The 24,035-nt window shown below is 38.4% G+C and overlaps 1 protein-coding gene across 1 annotated transcript in view; it reads right to left on the reverse strand.

Annotated features, from left to right (window-relative positions):
* Nucleotides 1–24,035, reverse strand: part of cacna1hb (calcium channel, voltage-dependent, T type, alpha 1H subunit b) — a 62,637-nt gene that overhangs the window by 25,552 nt on the left and 13,050 nt on the right. The window contains exons 3-10 of the mRNA XM_079462396.1: nucleotides 12,387–12,498; nucleotides 12,018–12,151; nucleotides 10,213–10,310; nucleotides 9,301–9,460; nucleotides 5,315–5,627; nucleotides 4,583–4,675; nucleotides 3,582–4,233; nucleotides 1,000–1,349 (exon numbers count right to left, since the gene is read on the reverse strand). Of these exons, the coding sequence (XP_079318522.1) occupies nucleotides 1,000–1,349; nucleotides 3,582–4,233; nucleotides 4,583–4,675; nucleotides 5,315–5,627; nucleotides 9,301–9,460; nucleotides 10,213–10,310; nucleotides 12,018–12,151; nucleotides 12,387–12,498 (1,912 nt within the window). The remainder of the gene's footprint in view (nucleotides 1–999; nucleotides 1,350–3,581; nucleotides 4,234–4,582; nucleotides 4,676–5,314; nucleotides 5,628–9,300; nucleotides 9,461–10,212; nucleotides 10,311–12,017; nucleotides 12,152–12,386; nucleotides 12,499–24,035) is intronic.

Consider the following 24,035-nt stretch of genomic DNA (forward strand, 5'->3'; position numbering starts at 1 on the left):
ACTAAAGACACATTGCTGCTGTCCTTCTGAAACCTTGTAAGTCCATATTTTCGTATTTTAATTTCTTTTACCATAAATCACAATTATTAGGCACCCTTTATTTTTGTCACTTGGTTTAGCAAATATCTAACCAATAAAATATATTAAAAAGTGCTTGCCAACTTTGACAACGCTGTATTTAATCATTTAAAAAGTCCAGTGCTTTTACATTCCCCGAAAAACTGTGAATTTGGACATACCAGGTTTCAGAAAGGCAGCGACGATATATAAATCTCTTAAAGTGTTAATATAGGAGAAACGAAGCTACAGTAACACGATTTCTTTCCTTGAGTTTCATAAAGAAGAATGACATTCCCCTATAAGATCTCTTTAGTTCTCACTTTTGCTCTGTCTATTTGCACCAGTGTGTGGATGTATATTGTATAACATGACGCATGATATACAAAGAGACGTTTTTGATGGACAACACAGACACAGGTCTGAAGAACAATACATATACAAAAGCCAGCACACACACATAAAGCGCATCAGTGTTTCAATGGTATGACAGTATATATATCTGTGTCTTCTCTCTCTCTCTTGGTCTCTCTCTCTCTTTCCTCTGCCTGTGGCTTTGTTTCTCGCAGAGGAAGAGCAGGCGAGTGTTGTTATTAACTGTGTCTGCTGTAATGTAAATAATCATTTCCCTGGCAACCGTGCGACTGTCCTCCGCTTCAAACCGGTTAATCTCAGAGTCTCTCTGTCAGACACACACATGCAGACAGAATCCCACCGACACGCACACGATAATCCCGACCGAGGTGGTTAATGAAATGCGACGCGAGCCGTACACAACACAAGAGATCATGTTGTCACGTTGAGAGCTCGCACTTTGACAAAAATCTAAATCAAACTATTTGTTGGTTTTGCAGTCACTGTCAGAATGATTCGGCCACGTTAAATGACATATCTGACTTTTCAGATGTTGCGCCTGGACCTCACGTGTGATGTTTTTTTTACCTGTTCATGGTACTCCACGCCCATGCTGAGTGTATTGATAAGGATTGCGATCATTATCCCTCTGTTGAAGTATTTGCTGTCCACAATCCGCTTCAGCACAAGTCTGACGAGATGAACGCACACACACACGCAACTCTTTTTCCCGGATTCCTTTTCCTCCACGTCCTGGTTTAATTTGCTCTCCTCCGCGCTGACATCTGGCCCCTGTTTCTCTGGGTCCGGTTCACCGTTGGAATCGCAGGTGACCCCGTCACCTTCCTGACCGCAAATTGGGCAGGGAGACAGTTCAGAAGATGCCATCCCAGCCCTCCCGTCAATACACACACTTGAGCATGGGCCTGGATACACAACTGCAATGAAGAATGAGTACAGTTTGTTAAATTTGACACATAGTGTGGACTAACAGTGTGTTCACACCGCTAGCGACAAAGTGAGGCGATGTCATTCATTTCAACGGCGAGCCGGTGATACGAGCGACTGTGATCGTTGGCGACAGGAAGTGGTCGTGTCTAGGGAATTCACCATGTTGTTTCTACAGTAGCCCTAAATGGACAAACTACAGAGCGTGTTTCGTAAATAACGTTTTTCCTTCGGTAAAGAAGGGAAAATATCTTAGTCCTGTGTCAGCCACCGTAGTGCTTCGAATGGAAAGGGGGAGGGGTGGAGTCAGCGGTTGCTAGCAATTCGCATCCTCACCACTAGATGCCACTACAATTCTCACACTGGACCTTTAATACACAATAATCTAACATGAACAACTGTATTTGCATTAACTGCATCAACCAATACAAATAGATGCTTAAACATAAAAAGCTTTGTTAGTTTATGTTAGCTAATGCATTTCCTACTAGTAACAAATGCAAACTTATTATAATGTGTTGCTTATATTTGTATTATATAAACATGACGCTATCACAGCTTTCGTTTCAAATTCATCAGAACACAGAGATATAATTTTTGTCTCTGTTTTATGCTAAATATGTTATAAGGAATCATAATTATCCAACCTGGAACAATATGTTAGAAGTTTGTTTTGTGCTATAAATTTGATAAGAATCTTAGAGTAAAGCTAAACACCAAAACAACCCAAAAGATAAACCTGGGCAAATATAAATCTACAGCTTTATCATGTCATTTTTAAGAATGTGGGTTTAATGTTCTTTAACGCAGGAAATACATCACAGTTCTGAATATATTTTGAACAAAATATTGCAAAGCAACTGAAGCAGGCAACTGCAGGCGAAAGTCAAGAGGCACAAAATAATAGACAGAGTGTGTTTTTGTGCAGTCAGTTTCTCAATTCAATTTGGAATTATTGGGGCATGTCAAGTGTGCTAACCAATAAAATTAAGGAATTTTATCTATGCTATGAAGTTAGAACCCCAGAGACAGAATTTACTTTTAATCCATACACCCAAAGTAAAATTTGTAACATGGCAGCAAGGTTAAACTTGATTAATATTATATGTACTTACTTTTTGCCAATGTACATGTAACATAGCATTTGCACACTTAAGCCACGTCGTAAATCGACACACAAAATATCAAAGAAATGTTTTAAAAACTAAGACAAGTATTTGGTCATTTGGTTATTAAGTATGTCCATAGTTAAAGGGATGGTTCACCCAAAAATGACAATTCTGTCATCATTTATTCACCCTCATGACGTTCCAAAACTTTGTTTCTTCTGCAGAACACAAAAGAAGATATTTAGAAGAAAGGTGAAAAGAGGAAAGAGGTTTTGAGCGACATGAAGGTGAATAAATGATGAAAGAATTTTCTATTTTTGGGTGAACTATCCCAAGTCCCTAAGTGTCCACATACTTAATGGAGCTGATCTGGGGTGCGTTTCCCAAAAGCACCGTTAGCCAACTATGGTTGTAAGTTCTGTTGTTCCAGCATAGTTTAAGTGTTTCCCAAAACCATAGTTCCAACGATCAATCGCAAACACCATTGCAAAGTTGCGTGGTTGGAACTACAGGTCTACAGCTGTGTTAAAAGCATCTTTCCTTATTATAATGACATGTAGACTTACCTGCATCAAGCTTTTGATCAAAGTAAGCAAGGAACATGCAGGGCCTTCCATACCCATCATTCTAAATACGTATATAAAAATTCAATTTGACATCTTTTAGTTTGTCAAGAAAACAGAAGCGCTTTTTTTGCACATGACCTTTGTGCTCTAGGACTGTGGGGAATCCCTGGACAGAATGATGTAGGAGCACACTAATAAAATAATTCAATATCAGGAGATAAAACAACAGATAAAAAAATAGGATAACAAAAATAGTCCTTAAATGCAATGTATGTTATATACAGCAAGTTATATTATAACATTAATTCGATCAGAACGTATTTATTAGTAGATGTCTTTACTTCACCACCTGTATGGCGTCATCAACTAGATTGCTGAACCAACTTGGTTCAAACAAAGGTGTCCGAAAGAGTTATTACTGTTTCGGCAAACAGTTGTTACTACATCACTAATTTACCCAACGATGCATGTACTATGGTGGTAACCATCGAGTTATATCCTAGTTTGTGAAACGCAACCCTGTATGATTTTCACATTTGCGACTTACCGTGTTGAAGCTTGTAAGTGTCATGGAATCCACCACAAACTGAAATCTTCCCGCTATACAGCCCGTGATTGACTGCAGATCCCTTGGCCCCGCCTGCCGATTGTCGGCGAGAACGTGAGTTTGCGTACAGTTTGGAGGGCATTATGGTGGGGTAGTTCATTCCAAACCTCAAACCCCTTAAATTTGGCAGCGTAAGTGGGAGGGATGAGGTCTTTTTCTGAGTGTCTCTATCAGGATGAAGGGTTTTCATTTCAATGCCATTACTTGTGTAATGCTGATGATGGTGTGTATGATGATAATGAGTCATAAAATACTGGCTCGGGCCCATCTTTGTCCCATTGTCGGACCAAAATCTGTTAGTCCCGCCTCCCGTCAAGGAGCTGTTGGAAGTAGCATCGCCTCTTCGCCTGCGCGGACACAATTCGCCATATAGACGAGTGATGTGCCGACAAAGTTTACGACAGATGTGCACAAGGTATTTTAGCATCTCTTCGTAGCAGGATCCCGGTTCCGCCAAGCTACCAATGCCGGACTCGTTGCTACGGAAACGGGCCCGCTGCTCTTGCATCAGTTGGTTCTCCCGTTGTTTGGTCTCAGAGAACTGTGTCGCTATGACAACCAGACACAGGTTGATCATAAAGAAGGAGCCTACCTGTGTACAGATTCCAATATAAGTACAATGGAGATATTGAAGACAATGGTCCAAAAAGCATGAACTGCACAAGTCTATACGTTTATGGTCAGTCATCACTGTCAACAAGAGAATATGCAAAAGACTTGAGTTTAAGACTTCTGACATCATACTCAATGCTTGTTTTCAGTTTCTATGATTCTCAATAAAACTTTAAATTGCCCATAACACTACTTACAGTATGAATAGTTACATAGTACACTTACTCAAGTAATTTACACCCCTTATGGTGGCAAAGATCATTTCTACACACCTAATGAAAGTGGAGAAACCGTAACTCCATAACGTTAATGAATTAATGTTCACTTACAATGATAAGGAAGATGAAATAGATGAAGTTGTAAAAGGAATGTGCATCCATTACATAATACATGATATCCACCCATCCCTCCAGAGTGATGACCTGAAGAACAACAAAAACACAGTTTCATAAGTTTAACAGCAAATACACACCTGCTTGAGATGTCAAAAACAAAAGACATCCGATGTTTCTCTACGTCACATGTGCAAAACTAGGTCATGATACAGCAAGCAATGATAAATGTCACGCTGTGGTCAATCGAATTACTAAGAAACCTGATAAATGTCCATGCCCATTCCCAATCACATTACTAAGGAATATGATAAATATTGTTGCTTCTTAAAGATCGGATTAAAATGGAACACGATAAAACTTGATTTCCTGGGACAGGTAAGCTGGTTATTGATGTAAGGGGATTCTGTCTTGCTGTAGCCCCTGGCAACCATTCACTTCATTTTCCAAGTCTGAAAGTAAGTGTCTCTGGGCACCAAAAGGATATGTGAGGATAAGAAATATCACCGCCTGCCAAAGTGAATATATACTCAGCGAAAATCTTAATGAACAACTTGGAGCAGATCTCTTACATGCATTCAAGTTAAAATGAATTCCTGACCCACCTTATTTATGAAATTGCATATACATAAGTTTATATTCAGAATATATATATATATATATATATATATATTTATATATATATATATATGTGTGTGTGTCAAAATATATCAAAACACACAGACACACCTGAAAAATGGCAATCCACGCATATCCGATGTTGTCAAAGTTAATGGCTCCGTTATGCGGATTATGATTGCTTGCGTTGCAGACGTTGTAATACATGTTCCAGTTCACACACCCGTGATGGAGGGGCTGTTTGAAATCATGATCTGTGACATTATCAACAGTGACCTCACACCACATCCCCCCTTCCCTGCGCTGCGGGACACTGGAACAGTGCAGCATTCCGTTCTCCCTTTCGGTTGAGCAAATGAAGGGAATGTCGTCCGATTCTTCTGGTCTGTAGTATTCATGGATAACCTCTGAGAGATTATACTTCCTGTAGAGAGAGCATGTGGGGTCAGGGTACATCAGATATGACATGAGCTCATTTGGGTGCGCTACATTATTTACATTTATGCATTTGGCAGATGCTTTTAACTGAAGTGATTTACAGTGCATTTAAGATACATTTTATCAGTATTTGTGTTCCCTTGCGATCAAACCTGTGATCTTTCCGCTGCTACAGATGAGCTAGAATTAACAGAGATTCCGATTTTGGTTTCCGCAGAATGTTTAAAATCTTCAAAACAACTTATTACATTATTCACACGCACACTGGGGATTTTCTAAACACTTATATTTGAAGAATGTTGTTAACTGGCACCCATTCACTTGCATTGGTTTTGTGATCATACAAGAGAAGTAAATGGGTGCCGGTGCGGTTCAGTTACCAACTCTTTTCAAAATATCTTCTTTTGTGTTCTGCGGAATAAAGAACGTCAAACAGATTTGAAATGACAAGAAGGTGAGTTAATGATGACAGACTTTTCATTTTTGGGTTTAGCATACAGTTTAGATTGGAGGTGTGGTTCAGTTCTGGTCAAAAACTCCCTGCCCATCCATATAGCCAGCATGAACAAGTGCAGGGAGTGCAGCGATAACCACACTTAGGGTAAATGGAACACATTATTTAAAGTCATTTAAACTTATGAAAAGGAATAACAGAAGTCCTGATTGTAAATGTAATGTGGAGCTGGGGATGGAGGTGGGTAATTTGCTCCTGAGCAATGCGTTATGCTGCTGTTAGCTGAATGAATTTGAAGCTGTGATAGCGTCATTTTTCTATAGGTAGATAGAAACTCACGTAACCTGCCAGAACAAACGCTATACGCTTGATTCTTGGGTGAACTATCACTTTAAGTTATACGTCATTTAAAACAACAGGATTTTCTGTCTTGTGCAGAGCACAAAAGAAGATATAAATTGTTAACCAAACAACATTTGCCCCATTGTATGGACACACAACCACTGAAAGTTAACATTTCTCAAAATGTAAAAAAAACACTACACTATTGCATAAACAGATAAAATGTACTGCATACATAGAATACATTATAAAATACTTTGGATAAATATATCTAATAAATGCAATTATTTAACTTTCAGAATTAAAACAATTGCTAACAGCATGACTTTCAACAACTTGCATTTTTGATATTTGCATATAAACATGCTCTTAACAATTAAAGCATAAAATGCACATTTACCTTGAGACCCCCCCTAAGACTATCCAGTCACCGTATTAATGCAACACAATGATTTGTGCTGGTGGGGCATTTGTTCTCGGAGTATTAACAAACTGTTTGAGCCCAAGTGAGCTTCCAGTCTAATCTGCCTCACATCCTGTTTATTAAACTGAGAGAGCCAGAAGAGCTTAAAGACTGCGCTATTAGATCATCTTGCTTGAAAAGAGGTGCTTGATGAAAATGGCCTGAAAATTGATGTTACCTTAAGTCTTAAGCAATGCTATCAGCAGTAATGCATATGAAACTTAGAGATAATTATGTTAGCGATAATGCATCGTGGGTAATCGGAATACTTGAGACTCATAAATAAACGTCGGGCAAAGAGCTGCTTAACACCGCTGTGAAATACTATATATACAACGTGGCTTTTTTGTTTTATTTCTCAAAGCCATGAAGTTCAGAAATGTTTATCTAAACGGGCACATTAAAACCTCATCGCTTTCATCATGGCTGAGCTTAAATGTTTAGGTTAAATTATTGTTTGGTTTCATTTTGTGAACACTAAAAAATATTTCTACCAAATTTCAAATAAAAATATTGTTTCTATTTGCATTAATTTGCAGAAAATGAAAATACCGCAAAGAAAACAAGATCAGATTCACTTCTAAGCAATACAACAGAAATAGTTCTACGTGTACTTCTGAAAAGTTCAACTTGTATCACAGTTTTCATGTGTCCAGTCACGCTGTCAGTCATTCACGTTGCTGATGGATCACTTTATGTCACTCCTGAGTTGGACTGGAACTGCCACAATACATCTAGAAATGCTCTACGGCTGTATTTTTTACCCAAACAATAAATGCTTTGTGTTTCCAGTACCGTATCCTTTGAGGAAAACAATCCTTTCTTTCATGACATAAAGGTCATCTGTTTCACGAGCAGATGTACCGAACGTATTACGCAGAAAAACAACATATTCTGCAGTTTAGAAACAAACCGATATACATTAGCTGTAATTCACCGTTTACTCTTGTCTTTGTAATTGCACGGCGGTTCACGGCGCTAAACTTTGGAGGAGATGAGGCGGGTGGAGGGCACTGATATGACTGCTTCACACAGTTTAATTGGGTCATTAAAATTCCCGGGAACCTTGTTCAAACAGAAGACACTTTGAAAGAAAAACCTTTTGCGAAAAACCCTTAATATTTTAAGGAAAGTAATAGAATTGTACAACTCCCAAATGGTAATTTGTCAAGACTGTTACACACCCACATGCACGCGCATGCACATGATTTTCGGTTAAAAATTAATGAAAATGAATGTACAAATGAGCGAAGTCCCTAATGAAACAACAAATTTTGGCAGTGGACTCCAAAACTAATGAGTAGACGTGCCAACAGACAACTATTCACATCCCGTAGGACTGACTTACTGATGACAAAATGGTGGAAAACAGGTGGAATGTGAGCTGTACTAGACATTGATTAAAAATTTTAATATTATTAGAAAAAAACGGATACTAAAACACCATCACTCAACAAAAGACCAATTCTTGAGTTTCCGCTGAAAGCAGACCGCAGCAGATGTGAGTGGACTGAAGTGGATATTCTTTCCGAGCGTTTTTGACAGACATGAATGCAATACGCGTATGCACAAGAGACTTCGGTGTTTAAATAATCAGCATCATTTGAGAGAGAAGGAGAAGCTGCAGTATTGTAACAGACATGGTTTGGATAGCGCTGGGCTTCGGGGAGGGATTTGGAGAGAAGCCGCCGTGCACCTGAACGGGTCAGGGCGTCTTTCAGCAGACTGGCTTTCTGAAACGCAGTGCATCGGGGTGGACAGTTGTCAAGATGATTCACTGGAGCACATCTCTTGTGTGGATACTCATTAGTCATCTCTTTACGTTGTAAAGCGTTTGTTATCAATGAGGCTGTAGTGGTTTATGTAATCTGTAAACGTATATTGTTTGACAGCAAAATTGATTCAGATTAAACATTTAAATTCGAGTTTGCTGTCATTCACGATCCGCTGATCTGTAAGAAATCTGTCACGGCGAATAAAAAAGTCCCTCTCTGTGTTCCTCATTACAAATATTTATGGGATTAGATACAAATTAAACTGTGTTTCAATTGCGCTTCAATTTTACGGTGTTAAAGCTCCAATTTAAAATTTTTTTAGCTCTGTTTGAAAGATTAAATTGCACGTGTGCCGTAAATGGTGTCAAACGGACATTTCTCGCATGTTTTTCTACTCAACATTTGTCATACTTTACTTATCAACATGTTATTCCAAACGTGTCATTTTTTAATTGAATAAGTCCTTTCCATTGTATCGACTGCGCTCACAGTTCTTTTGCTTTTATCAAATTGACAGATCCTTAAAACAATCCTTTAAATTCTGAATAGTGGTCTTCAAAAGTCTTATAGATCACTTTAAAAGCATAAACTGAGAAGCTTGCGTTAAAAACCAGCTTGCACTTACATACTGACGCTCTGGTTAAGAAAGCAGCGGTTTCGCAGAAGCCCCGCCCACAGCTGCACGCCCACAATTCCAAATATAAAGAAAACAAAGAAACAAAGCAGCAAGACGTTTCCCAGCATGGGCAGAGTATCCAACAGCAGGGTCACCAGAATACGCATACCTACAACACACAGAAAAACAAACACGTCACACACGTTTGCTCAATGAGCCATCAAATGCATCTCGGGATGGCAAACACACTCAGAGAAAATACTTTTTATTGCTGATACATATAAGTTTTATGTCTTTAATTTGATATTCAAAGACTTCATGAGCACGCTTTCTCAGTGTCTGATGTGTATTATGTAACCAAGCCGAGAAGTGAATAGAAACACACAAACATATTTGTCGCGCTTCGGCTAGCGCTCTGTGGTTTGATAATAATCGAATTGGAAACTTTACGACCACGGTCTCCAAAATATAATACAGCTTTCCGGCACGCACACACAAAAACTTATTTGGAATGTGTTGACAATGGACCGTGCTATAAATGGTAAGCATATCCGTGCATGTCAAGAGCTTACCATCTCGCCCCACATTAAACAAAACAGACCCTCACTTTTACCGTTGGAACCAATCCATGCTTGTAACACACACCAGCACCTTCCTGTCGACAGATAGCGTGTGTGTGTTTTGTGTATGTATTGCGCTTAATCAACTACGAGGACAGAACATCTATAGACGCTAAGCTGGAACAATCGGTGTCAGAGGTTGCGTTAATACATCACGGCAACGTGTGTGGATCTATAAATACAACGGCGGTGTGTTTTTCTAGTCCAAATCATTTGCGTTGAATCAATAGCTGGGCTGTATAACAGCGACGCTGACAGTGAAACGAGAAAGATAAACAAAGTGAGAGAAAGCAGTACTCACTGGGAACTCTGTTGATGGCTCGTAAAGGTCTGAGAACCCGTACGGTTCTGATGGCTGAGAAACTGACGTTGTGTCCGTCTAAAGAATACTCCAACATCCTAAACAATGAGAAAAACACACTTTAGGAAAGTGAGTTCGACAGAAAATGTCTAATATATCAAGCATGTAGATAGAGCAATGTCAGATTTTTACCACACGAGAATTCAGGTTACTGAATGCTATCTGTTCAATTATTTCAATTTAAATTGTTTGTGTAACCTCTTTTTTGACCAACGAATTCTCAAAATACAATAGTGGCCATTATAATAAAAATATAATACTTGCACTAAACTTCAAGAAAAAAACCCTACACTTGTTTTAGCACAACATTTTTGGCACAAAGACAATTTACATATCAGCAAATAAAGGTTTTATTATAAAAGACACAAAAAATAAACTGAATTTTCCTTGAAAATCCTTGACTACAGTTTTATCTATTATTATATTTGTTCATTCTTTGTTAGTCTCCTCGGCTACGTTTTTATAAACTTTGTGTCATTTTTTTGTCAAGCCTACTAAAATTCTTCTCAAAGCTGAGTTTCAGTTTATACTCCAAACACACCAATGCACATCCATACAACATTTTTAAAGCATCTTTTAAAAATCAAACATCTCCATTCCCTTTTGAAAAAAACCAGCATATGCTGGTTAGGTAGGTTTTGAAGCATGGTAGATGGTTTGTGCTGGTTAAAGCTGGTCCTAAACCAGCACATGACCATCATAAACTAGCACATGACCAGTTTAGGACAAGCTCATGACCATCTTAAACCAGCTCATGACCATCTTAAACCAGCACATGACCATCTTAAACCAGCACATGACCATCTTAAACCAGCACATGACCATCTTAAACCAGCACATGACGAGTTTAGGACAAGCACATGACCATCTTAAGACAGCTCAGGACCAACTCATGACCAGTTTAAACCAGCTCAGGACCATTTTAAGCCAGCACATGACTAGGTTAGGACCAGCTTTAACCAGCACAAACCAGCTGCTTCAAAACCTACCAAACCAGCAAATGCTGTTTTAATCAATAGGGTTGTCCAAAGTTGCTCTTGCTTATGTTCTCTTGAACATAAAACTAAAAGAGACTGAGACCATTTACACAAAGAAAAATCCACTTCTATGAAGTACATCAGTAACGCATAACTAAACGTTCATCCGCCTGGAAAAGTAGTCCCAATCTAAACGATCAATTCAACAACAGCTCAAACCATAGACTTATATTATAAGCCTATCTGATACAAACACATTTATTCTTTAATGTAACAAACCAAGGGACGAGTCCAAATTGTTTAACCAATCAGCATCTAAAATATAACACCATATAACATCCAATAAAGTTAATAGCTAACTTGTAAGCAGAAAACATTACTGTTATAATGAGTTTTAATGAATGATCAGGCCAACACGTTGTAGTTTGAGTTACGATACACAAGAAAAGCAGCAGAAATCATGTCAGCAAAACCAGAACCAATGCCCAGAAATGAGAAGAAGAGGGACACATGCAGGCAAAAAGATCATTGCCTGGTGTGTGTAATTGTCATTCATGAGCTTAACTTTGACACATCGACTTGACATTAGAACTGGATGACATTAAACAAACACACACACACACACACACACGCACTCCAGACCTTGTAGCACTTAGCACATTTAATGACTCATCGGATTCTAGGAATCCACACGCTACGTAATGGTAATGGTTGACTTTTTTACACCCGGTGAGCGTGGAGATCGCTTCTTTGCGATTGGTCACTCACCCAGCCATGACGATGAAGAGGTCAAGGCGGTTCCAGGTGTCTCCAAGGTAACATTTGGGACCAAACACCCCCAGGGCCACCATTTTAACCACCATCTCCACAGCAAAGAAGGCGAATATGAAGTCATCAAATGCCTGTTAGAAAAAAAGCAACCGTCGATTTTACCTCTAAACTTCTAATCCAAAATCAATAATTTGCATTAACATCAATTTACAATTGAATTACAATTATAACCCCTTCCGTTTGTGTATGTAAGTGTTCATATGTCTAAAAAAAGCTGTTTCCAGTCTAAAGTACAATGGGTAAATCAAACAATGAGAGATTGAAGCATGTGTGTTCTGTAAGCGTGTTTGCGTGAGTTTGTGTTACCTGCAGGATGCTGCACCTGTCTGAGTGGCACTCCAGGTCCTGGCAGGGCTGGAACATGCCGAGCGTGACGCAGTTGAGCAGGATAACCAGCATGCTGACGCGCTCAAACCACGTACAGCTTCAGTTAAGGCGAAAACAACTCACACGTGAAAATAAAAACAATTCAGGTGTACGTCACATTCACATTAAAAGCTTTGCCTCAACAATAAAACCTGGTACAGTACTTTCTGCAAAAGCCTAGAAACGCTGGATCCACAAATGTACTCAGTGAATCTTCATCAATAAGTAGAGAAAATAATACAGTTTTCACGTTTTGAATGTTGAAAGGTCTTTAGCGAAACCTATTATCTCATAAATGTCATGTTTAAAATACTCTTGACTCTCGTCTGGGGGCTCTGTCTTTAGTGAGCCAAGACGGCTAAGATCTCAGAGCAAAATAACATAGTGCAGCAGAGTAATATACCACAGGTCAGAGTACAGTAAGGATGAGTAAAATAGAAAACAGTAGGGGAGGAGTGGTTAAGATTACAGTGAATTACGGTAGGGATGTGTAGTTCAAAGAACACTAGAGTATAGTAGGGTTATGTAGTTTAGAGTACAGTAGCACACAGTAGGAATGAGCAGTTCAAAGTACACTAGGGATGAGTCGTTTGGAGTAGCAATGGTTCACAGAACAGTAGTTTAGACTATGGGAAAATACAGTACTGATGAGTAGTTTAGAGTACAGTAGAGAACAGAAGGGATGAGTACTGTACATTAAATTACACTATTTCTGAATGCAGTAGAAGTAAGTAGGGTTAGAGTATAGTGAAGTACAGAAAAGATCAATTGTTTGGAGTATAGTAGAGTATTGTAGAGTACCATAGAGAAGAGTACTTTAGAGTACAGAAGAGAACAAAAGGGATGTGTAGTTTCAATGACAGCATCTTAAAGTACACAGAAGGATTTAGTAGTTTGGAGTATAATACAATACAATACAAGGTTATTTTATACTGTAGAGGAGTATGCAAGACAAAACAGGTCAATAACATTCTAGGTAAAAAAACACAGCCTGTAAAATGGATAAGGTTCATCATCGCACAAAAGGTCTATTAAAGGCAAAGGAGAAGAAATATGTTTTTAGAGTAGACTAAAAAAGAGATAAAGTTGAGGCAGTTCTGATATGGACTGGGACACTATTCTACAACTCAGGGCCAACAACAGAAAAAGCGCGATGACCTCTGTTTTTTAGACGTGCCCTGGGAAGTTGTTGTAAGCCAGAGTCGGCGGATCTGAGCGGTCGTGACTGAGTATATAGATGCGAGATTTATAAACATAAAGTAACATTTTAAAATCAATTCTGTATTTGACATGCAGCCAACGCAATGAAATCAAAAGAGGTGTGTTAGAGTCATGTTCGCGCATCCCACAAAGAAGCCGAGCCGCTGCATTCGGAACCAACTACAGTAGAAGTGAAGTACAAAAGGAATACGTGCAAGTGGTTTATAGCCACTTTGGAAAATGTCTGTCCAAAATAACTTCCTGTTTCGGTTTTTAACACTGTTTGAAATGTTTATAACCAAAATGCCTAAAACAAATATCTTTAAGGTTAAATAATATTTGTAAGAAATAACAAAACAGAAAACAGAAGTGCTTCAGTGTTTACATTTTCAGAAGACAGTTGAAAACTTCTGCAGCAATTTAAAAGAAGCCCATCTTCAAGAAAATGTGCCCGTTTTCAACAAATCTGAATATAACCCAGATATTACGATATACTTGATCAAGAAAAGTCTTGACAGTTTCCTTTATATAAGAATAGAAGTGTTTTAAAACAACGCAAATATACGAATGAGTGATGATATATAACATATTATGACATCAGTAATTATTGACGTCATTCAAATATCACTCCGGATTGTAATGTCTGATGTTTGTCTTAATAAAACATGTTTTACAATTAATAAGTTAATGTTCATAACATTACAAAATATAATATAATCAAATGCAATGAAGGCGTTTTGTTTTCATAAGGGTGTCATTCAAAAGTGCAATTACATTATTGCATTACTGAGCACTGATGCACACACATTCAGTCCTGTTGTAAAACCAGCCCGTTCTCCTTAGGCACTGCCACATGATCCTCATTAATCATTAACCTGTCACAGCAACATACCGCTTAATAACCACCGTAAATCCCCCAGTTATGCGCGTTTACATGAGAACAAACAGAACTCATCTACGAACTGTTCAGGATTAAAAACACCCAAAGATGTTTCCGTCTGTGTCATGCGGCAGTGTTTAACTGTTCGGTCCACTGCGGCTTTCTCTGGTCTTTGTATTAGTGAAACCAGTCTGGAATTCCTACAGGCTTTCCTCTCGGCTGGAACTGGGACAATGCTCATATCATCAAACATTTATCCAGAGCTCTGAGCCCACACTAATGCACGCAGACAACACCAGCTCTCGTATCTCATCCTCGCGATCACCACGGTCACATTCCTGCTGCTTCTGTTGAGACTAATGATGGTGCTGATGGGTAACAAAGTCTCGGCGAAGAGGGTGTTGAAAGTCTTTCTCAAGTACTCAACTTATTTTTCTGGTCACCTTCCATTATTACAGTACATGCACATCACATGAGTGTCAAGTAGCTATATTAACTTTTTTTTTTGGTGTTTAAAATAGTGTAGCTTTACAACAACATCACAGAAAGCACTGGTCGTCTGTAAGATGTCTGCTAAAGATCTGGGGATCTGGAAAACATCTGCTGTGTAAAAACATCTGATAAACGTGTTTGGTAAAAACTGTTTTACACAGGTACGTCTGTACGATGTCTGATAAAGATCTGTAAAACGTGTTAAAACGTCTAATAAAAAGTACTTTTACATACATTTTAAATCTTACATATATATATATATATATATATATATATATATATATATGATGTCTTACAGGTGAGACTGTATCTCAGAGATGCATTGCAGTTGAGCAAAATAATGAAACAAAGACGTCTTGCAGACATCAGATAGACCTCTCCAAATGTTCATCTTCCAAAAGTCTTTATGACATCTGATTGGAAACGTCTCAGAGACGTATTGCGGATGAGCAAACACTCACATAAAACATCATGCAGATGTGAATGCAGACATCAAATAAACGTCTCCAAAAGGTTTGTGAGCTACGGTATCAGGGAAAGTCAAATTTCCAGCATTTAGGGATGTAATCTGGCAACTTGCTATGCATCACTGTCAAACATCTTTAAGGAAAGAATCAATCTTCAATAGAAGTCATATTCATTTTGAGCGAATCAGTTGGATAGTGTTAATACTGTATTTCATTTCAGTCATTGTGCTGGATTGTCTTCTACGTAGTTGTGACATATTTTATATGAATATTTTAATGTTGCTGTTCTTAGACATGTTTCCGTCTGCACAGTGTATGTGTTTCATTTGTAATCTGCATTTAATGTAAATTGCTCTCTTGGTTTTATGCTGTCACTTTAAATTAGACGAAGTAAAGGTCCGCTTGACTTTATGTACTTCCAGTATAGTTTGTAACTGGTTAAACACGGACACACAACACGCTGACACGCTTTAGTGCTAAAGCCCCAAATGCCAAAATAATTATTTGAGTTCCTTGTCAAAACGCATTAGAAAATGAGCAACTCACCCACTGGTCGAATTAGTGTATTTCATAAAGTAGTCATGCACTCATACACAAAAAAATGTATAATGGTCAGATATTGTGGTTTAGATGAGGCTAATACCCTGTTCAGTTCCTCGCGGAACGTCACCTGGTTAGACCACAAATCTCATCTGTACTTTTCTACAGACCCTCCATGACTACCTAGAAACCAGGTAAAACCTAGTACCACTCGAAGTTGTCTTATTCTAGCAGTGCTGTAGCGTTGATGAATGTTGAAGTCAGATTGACTCTCACGATTCAATGGATAACCAAATAATCTCAAATACAGCAGAATTCAACAACATTAAAGGAATCCGAGTAGCTGTTGACAGGGGTTGTGCCTAATTTCCGGACTCAAACGCCCCTGTTCAGGTGTGTGCAACCTGCTTATTTTATCTTCTCGTGTTCTAGACGAATCCAAACGTAAACAAAAAACGCATCGAATGCTTAATACACTGAACACTCAAACAAACCCTTATAAACAACTGTTTCAACGGTTACGTAGTAACAGTCACGTGGCTTGTGAATAGAAAAGGCTCGGCAGGTTTCATGCATATCAAGTCAACATATTTAAAAGGTCATTTTGTGCCTGGACAGCAGGGAATCAGATTGAACCCGAAAATTTAGATACGCAGTGTAGAAAGTGTCACGATCTTGCCCTTCTTGTGGTTGTGTTTCTAGTGTGGAGTGACAGGATCATGACAGTCCCATGTCTTGTGCTTGTGTTTGGAAGCGTGGAAGGAAAGTGAGGAAACGTCATATAAACTTTCCTTTTCTCTATATAACTCCAAAGGCTTTGTTTACGAGACATGGTTTTGGCCTAAGATTTTAGGAATGTGTCTATATCAAAAAGTCTGCGATCAAAGTACAGAGTTTATCAATGTGTGTGTGTGTTTCCTGTGAATCAAACCCACAACCTTTGCATTACTTTTGATTTGCTCACCGCTAAGATATAAGATGCCGAGCCGCATAGTGAATATAGTCATGGCTGAAAGGTATTGTTAGGGATTATGCAAGAAGTTAAACTAGCGTTCACATAAAATAACAGAGAAACATCAAACATTAAAGTAGCTCTGGTATAAGAAAGATCAGTTGCCTGGATGAGAAGTCACTTACACAGCGTTGCCAAGGCCACCGGTGATCATTCTTAAATATTTGACCATTGAATAACCAATCAGCATCAAGTATTCTAGAAAGCCATAAAAACGACAATTACAGAGCCATTAACTGCCAGCCAATCTCACGTACATAAGATTCACATCTGTACTAGAGATCTCTGTTGTCCATTGCAGCTTTCAAACACAATCCACCGTTAAAATTATTAGCAACTCTGTGAGCTTCCTATCCGCAAAACAAATGTTTGAAGTCATCACAAGTGTGTGGGATGATACGATTAGCCGATTTCTTGGAGGGAGGCGAGCAGAAAGGCCAGCGGATAGCGACTGTGTCCTGTCCAAGGAAGAGACACAAAAGAGAGAGGCAGAGAGAGTAGAAAACACAGATAGTGACTGAGATCAAGAGCCAGACAAAACAGAGACAGAAAAGAGAGACCAATTACGGTAGCTTCCGATTCTCGCGTTACCATGGGAACCTCCCCCTGGAACTTCGTGGGAAAGAGCAGTTCCGATCCCCGAGGACACGCGGACTCACACGCGCTTATGAATTGTGATGAAGCATCGCCAACCACGGAACTACGCCTGTCACACTGTGGTCGACGTTCCACACAGAGAGTATGATTTTATAGTATGATGAATTCTGTCTAGTGAACAAGATTAATGACTAGAATTGAATAATTGAAACAGCTTGAATGATTTGAACATTTTGTTTCACCGACTCACAGCATCATTTGGGTATTTTTGCTGGATATATCTGGACAAATGCTGAAATGAATACCCGTACATTTTCATAGCTCTATAGTTCTAAGAGAAAAAACAAATGTTCAGTGCTGCTGATCAAGTACAGTATGAGCAATCCTTTTGAAATATGTTTGTTCATTGCTTCAGACATTACATATAAAAACAATACGCCTCGAAAGAGTCGTTTGATTCTTTTTTTACACGGAAACTGGAATTGCACGCAATGTCCTCACTAAAGGAACCACTGCCTCACAGCTATAGACGGCGGGAAAAAAATGAATTATTTCAATACCACCATTTCCATGCTCGGATGAATTGATATAAACATGATGGGCCACATAGTCTACGAAAACTTTGGATTATAAGGATTTATTGCTGGGAGATTTTAAACACTTCCATTATCGGTTGTTATGTTCTGCACTCAGACTGATGTGGACAGAACAACGCCATTTTACATATTAACATAAGCTAAAACTCATCTTAGTTTAACACTACATTTACTTTAAAAAAAGTTATTTTGTGTACATATTAAAAGCTTATAAACCTTAAACTCATCTTAATATAGGGCTGTTCCACGATTAATCGCAATTAATCGATAAAAGTTTGAGTTTACATAATTTATATTTAAGAAAAATATAAAATATGAAATAAAAACATGAACTGTATATATAAATAATTAAAATATAAATATTCATATTAATATATACATGCAGATATTTCTGAAATAATTGTGATTAATCGTGGAACAGCTCTTTAGCACTCATGTTAACTTTAAGAAATGCAAATCAACTAGTGAAAAGTCTAAACCAAATAGACGCAAGATGTTTACATTTAAAGTCAGGACAACATATATTACACTGCGCCTTTAAAATGTCTTTGATCAAATATGTAGCAGATGACAAATATTTATATACGAACAATTAATCGATTGTCATAATTTAAACGATAAAGTCAATTAATCGACAACCAATGATCTTAAACCAAAAGCATTGAGCATGTGGACAGATGGCAAAATCTACGAGACTAGCTCAGACATGTATCTCCACATTTTTTATATCGTAAAAAAACATTTCAATCAAGTGACAATAAACCTTTAAATTGTAATGTACATCACGCACCATTGCAGACGCTTGAATTAAACTTGAAAGCTCTCCATATGCGTTTTATGGTATTAATATATAACTAAATGATAATCAATTAATAATATTGTTGAAAATGTACATCTCTGCTGAATATGAAATTCAACTCTCACTGATGCAGCAGTTTTTTAGACCTGTGTGTTTTGCTGGTATTGCCTCACAACATTTGTGCTTACTATGGCACAGTTTTCTCCCGCTGCAGTCAGTCACGAGCCGTGGAGGGGGCTTTACCCACATTTCAGTGTTTTGTTGATGTAAGCTCACTTAACATTTACCCGGAAAAGCAGAGTACAGTACAATGCGATGCATCACATACTTCCTGCGATTATACAGTACGTCTAAACAGTTTGCACCATGCTGCAATGCAGTAACACTTCTAGCACGGGCAGGTTTGGGACATTTCTCACACACATTACACCTTTGATAGAGGACATCGGGAGAATAGAACGCCCCTTAAATGTGCACTACCGCTCAGGGATCAGGCTGTTGGGAACTGATGGATGATACTGACGACATCTGTCATACATATGCACGATAGACACACAACACGCCTACACACACATACGGTACACAAACTGTATGTATTTCATCATCACATAAAAGGCACATTAGAAGTTACGGAATGTAGACAGAAAGCAATGAGAGCATTAATCTTTGAGACTAAGATGTTATTTAAATATACTACAAATATGTGCAGATCCATATGTGTATATATGAGAATGAACACACATATTCATCAAACAAGTGCTGAAAGTCTGAACAGACGGTATATGTTGTTATTTCGTTAAAAGTGTCCCTACGGAGAGTAAAAACTCTCAATAATGCTATTTAACTCATTCACACTGATGGACATGGAGTCATGATGTTTAATTATATGATTGAAGCCTCTCTCTCTCTCTCTCTCTCTCTCACACACACACAATTTCTACAGTGCAAACATGGGAATCAGTTACAGGAGCCAATGAAGGGGGGGACAAAAAGTTGACTTTAATAATCCATGGTTTTATCGTGATAACATTAAAAAATGTAAAAGTTTTTTGTCACAGTACTGAAATTTATATTTAGCTCCATGGTATGAAATTTCTTTACCGAGAGGTCACGCTGTGATCTTCTATTGGTCTCATACAATCACGTGACATGAATTCGCGGAGCTCACCAAACTTGAACTTTGCCAAGCAGCGAAACGTGAAATATCTCGGGACGGGCTTGCGTTTCCGAACTGTTTTTGGTATATCATATAGCATTTCGATCAATAGATCCTCCAAAAAATGACACACAGCACCTTTAAACCTTTTTTTGCATTTGTCTATAAAATGGTCTGTGCGAGCAAATTTATAGCATTGCTGTATTTGCTACATTTGCTACATTTACAAAATGATACTATTCAATATTTGTTAGCAGATGTGAAGTAAGTGAAAGACAACAAAGGAGGAAATAAATCTGACAGTGTTGGCACCTGTGCTGTCCAATTATTGATAAGACATTCATCCAACCTACAAACCACATACATTCGTCAGAAGAACCTAAATGTTCCAACTCAAACACAGAGCCTTAAGAGCAAAAACATGTTTATGATGAGGAAATGCATCCTTAAAGTAAAAATGATAAACCTTTAAATATAGAGTGCACAAGCAGGTAAATCTCTGTGCCATGCATTATGCATAAATGTATTTCAAAAACAAGATCTAATTAACTTACCAAAGATGCAGCAAAAAATAAGATGCACGAGCAAATGTTCAGAAATGTGTTTTAGTAGAGGTGAACCACAGAATCTGCTGTGCATCCCGTAGAAAAACCTGTCCATCTGTTTTTTACTTTGCAGACTAAATCAATGCAATTTATTTTATTCTTTCCAGAACAGATATGGTGAAGTGGGGGGACTCACACTACATGGGCAAAGCTCAAAAGCGACATTGGACATAAAACACAGAAGAGGAATTTTAAGGGTTTCCTTACAAAAAATCTAATTCAAACTAAATCCTTTGCTTATATGTGCACTGGATGTGTGTGTGTTTGTACTTGTGTGTGTGAAATGAAAAGGAAGAGAAATCTGGCTGATATTGGAGAGTTAATTAAATTGTGTGAGTAAATGTCACACAGTATTAGAGACAAGCTGCTCTCTCTGTCATCTACACACACACACACACACTCACACACACACACACACGCACACACGCACACACGCACACACACACACACACACACACACAATTAGATATGAACTCTGGGAGGTTTATTAAAGCAGGAGACTGAGGCGGCGAGATTTGCTGACAACAACGCACACACAAACATGGACAAGACAGTTCAGGATCAATGCAAAGCACCTGAAAGACAAACTAATAATGCTTATAAAAAATGTTAAGTACTTCTTTTAAAAAACTCACATGTCCATTCTGTCTTCACAATGATAACAAATTTGACTCGAAGAGACACAATCCTTCAGGCAAGAAACTGGGTAAATGACAATAGAGGACTTGAAGTGTACGAGAGATGCCGAAAAAAAAAATGTTTCTGAAACTTTGGAGGAGATATACATGATATCACTAAGATTCACTAAGATCACTAAGATACTACTTTTCATGGAGAAAAGTCTGAGACTTACAGTAAGCAAAAGTCATTTTTACAAAAGCCAAACAAACTGCTCTCCATTCAATCTTAAGATTTATTTCGGAAAGATCAAAGGTCTCATACTTGAGATGTATGTACTGCTTCAAATGTCATATTTTAAGAACGTTGTGATTGTTTGGAAAACATGCGTTAGAGAGAATCTCATATAAAGGAAGGATCCCCCATGAGAAAGCTCTATAAACGGCAAGAAAATGCACTTACATTCAGTCTGGCTTTTATAAATCTGTCTCTGGCACTTTTATGAGCGCTGTTTTGTCGTTCAGGGTCTCCGATTTTTGGCTCGGCACAAAGCAGTTACATACTGTTCTGACAGAGCAGCGCTTGCTAATCCATCAGTACCTCATTTGAACATTAGAATGCAGGAAGGCATTGGCTTATTTCCTTTCCACTGTCTACTGTGGGCTTAGATGGGATTTGCGGGTGACATCACTAAGGAAAGGGCCAAAGGACCGAATTTGGTGACATTGCAATGCTACCTTCTGTCTGTAACCCAAACGACTGGTTGAGTCGAGAACTTTTATTAGAACTTGCCACGGGCGCTGAGTATCTCTAAGACTCAACTTTTCCCTCCGGAGAATCTGGGACTCCACTCTGGAGAGTGACATGAGCTTTCGTCCTTAGGTATTTGACAGACGCCGTGACGTCTGTCGCTCGTGGCTGTTTTCTATCTTAACTTTAACACCAGTGAGACACACATCTGAATCAGACGGGCTGTCTGCCAAAGACTGAGCTTAATGATTATATTGAAACGAATATTATAGAGTGGAGTGACAAATGGCACGATAATATTTACAGTAGCAATACTTGTATGCAAAATGTTTAGTTGCGAGGCAACTAGAAAGAACCTTTAAAGGAAGTCTGAGATGAGTTTAACACACATTAATGTTTTACAGTAGCAGTAATGATAACAATTACAGGTTTATTTGTTTTAGTTAAATGGACAGTTCAACGTAAACATTTGAATTCTTTCTTCATTTATTTACCCTCATGTCATTTCCAACCTGTGTGACTTTCTATCTTGTGAAGAACACTTAAGAAGATATTTTGAAGAACATTGGTAACCGAACAATGGCTCTACCCATTGACTTGCATTGGTTTTGTGTTCACACAATAGAAGTGAACGGTTATCGCCGTTGATCGGTGACCTGCAGAAAAATGAAAGTCATACAGGTTTGAAGGCTCTAGCAATCATTTTTGCTAAATGTGTTTCAATGATATCAGAAACACGTTTCAATAATCGAACACAATAATAACCGAGGGAGAAACAAAAGACTGTCCATTGTGATGAAGTAGTTTCTGCATAAATCCATGTCAAGAACATTCTGTAAAAATATAACCCTGATATCTATTACTTTGAAAGAGTATATACACACATCAAAGATTGAAATCACAGTAAAATTAATGACTGACATCAAACCTTGATGCTTCTCTCTTTTACTCTTTTTACTCTTAAATGGCTATAAACCCCTCTAGTTGTTTCTGCAGGGAAAGGCGAACGTATATAAAACCCGAAAGAAATTACACACTTCACCTTTAAGTCTCGCGAGCTAGGACAAAGCAACAACTGAGCAATGAAATGTTCCTCTGGGCACAGACGTACACTCATCTGACATTCCCTGACTCAGAATTTAAGCATCATCAGCAGTTACCGTCATTTCTCTCTGACACTGAACCCCGGGACCCGCTGTAACCCCACAGTATGACTAATGATGCTGCGTGTTAGCATATGGAGCGCGTGACTGCAGGTGAACAGGTGTTAGCTGGACAGGGAGAACGTAAAAGTGTTTGTATTTAATAAGACAAAGTGCCTCTTTTCATAAAGAGGAGAATGACTGATGAATGACTGAAACCGCGGCACTCATTTAAACTTGGAACCACTCGCAAGGACATCGCCATGGAAACTCTCTCTTCCTCCCTCTCCTCTCCTGAATAAGCATCATTCTCATCTTTCAATTCAAACTTCGCTTTCATCAGTAAAATTTAATTTTCCCAACTTTGGCCAGCGTGCAATCTATCCGTCCATTCATGTGAAGACTATCAAGCTTTTAGCAGGAACTTGCCACTTTGCATATAGATACAACTTACCTCTCAAACACTACCTTTACTCTCTTACAAGAATCACATTAACACAAATCACATTTTCATTGATCTTTTGAAATATGAGCTACACAAGCTAAACTTTCTTACGTCGATCTATGAGTAGTACTTGTAGGAAAAGTACGTACGTATAGTCCAAGCACACACATATGCTTCGTTCATTTTTGAATAGTTTGGACACTTATCCAGTATCGCCATGTGGACATGTTTCTTTCTTCCAATGCGAGAAGGTGAACCAAACAAAACAGTTTTTACAAGGGGACCCTTTT

Source organism: Barbatula barbatula (assembly GCF_947034865.1).
Source record: "Barbatula barbatula genome assembly, chromosome: 8".
Lineage (NCBI taxonomy): Eukaryota > Metazoa > Chordata > Actinopteri > Cypriniformes > Nemacheilidae > Barbatula > Barbatula barbatula.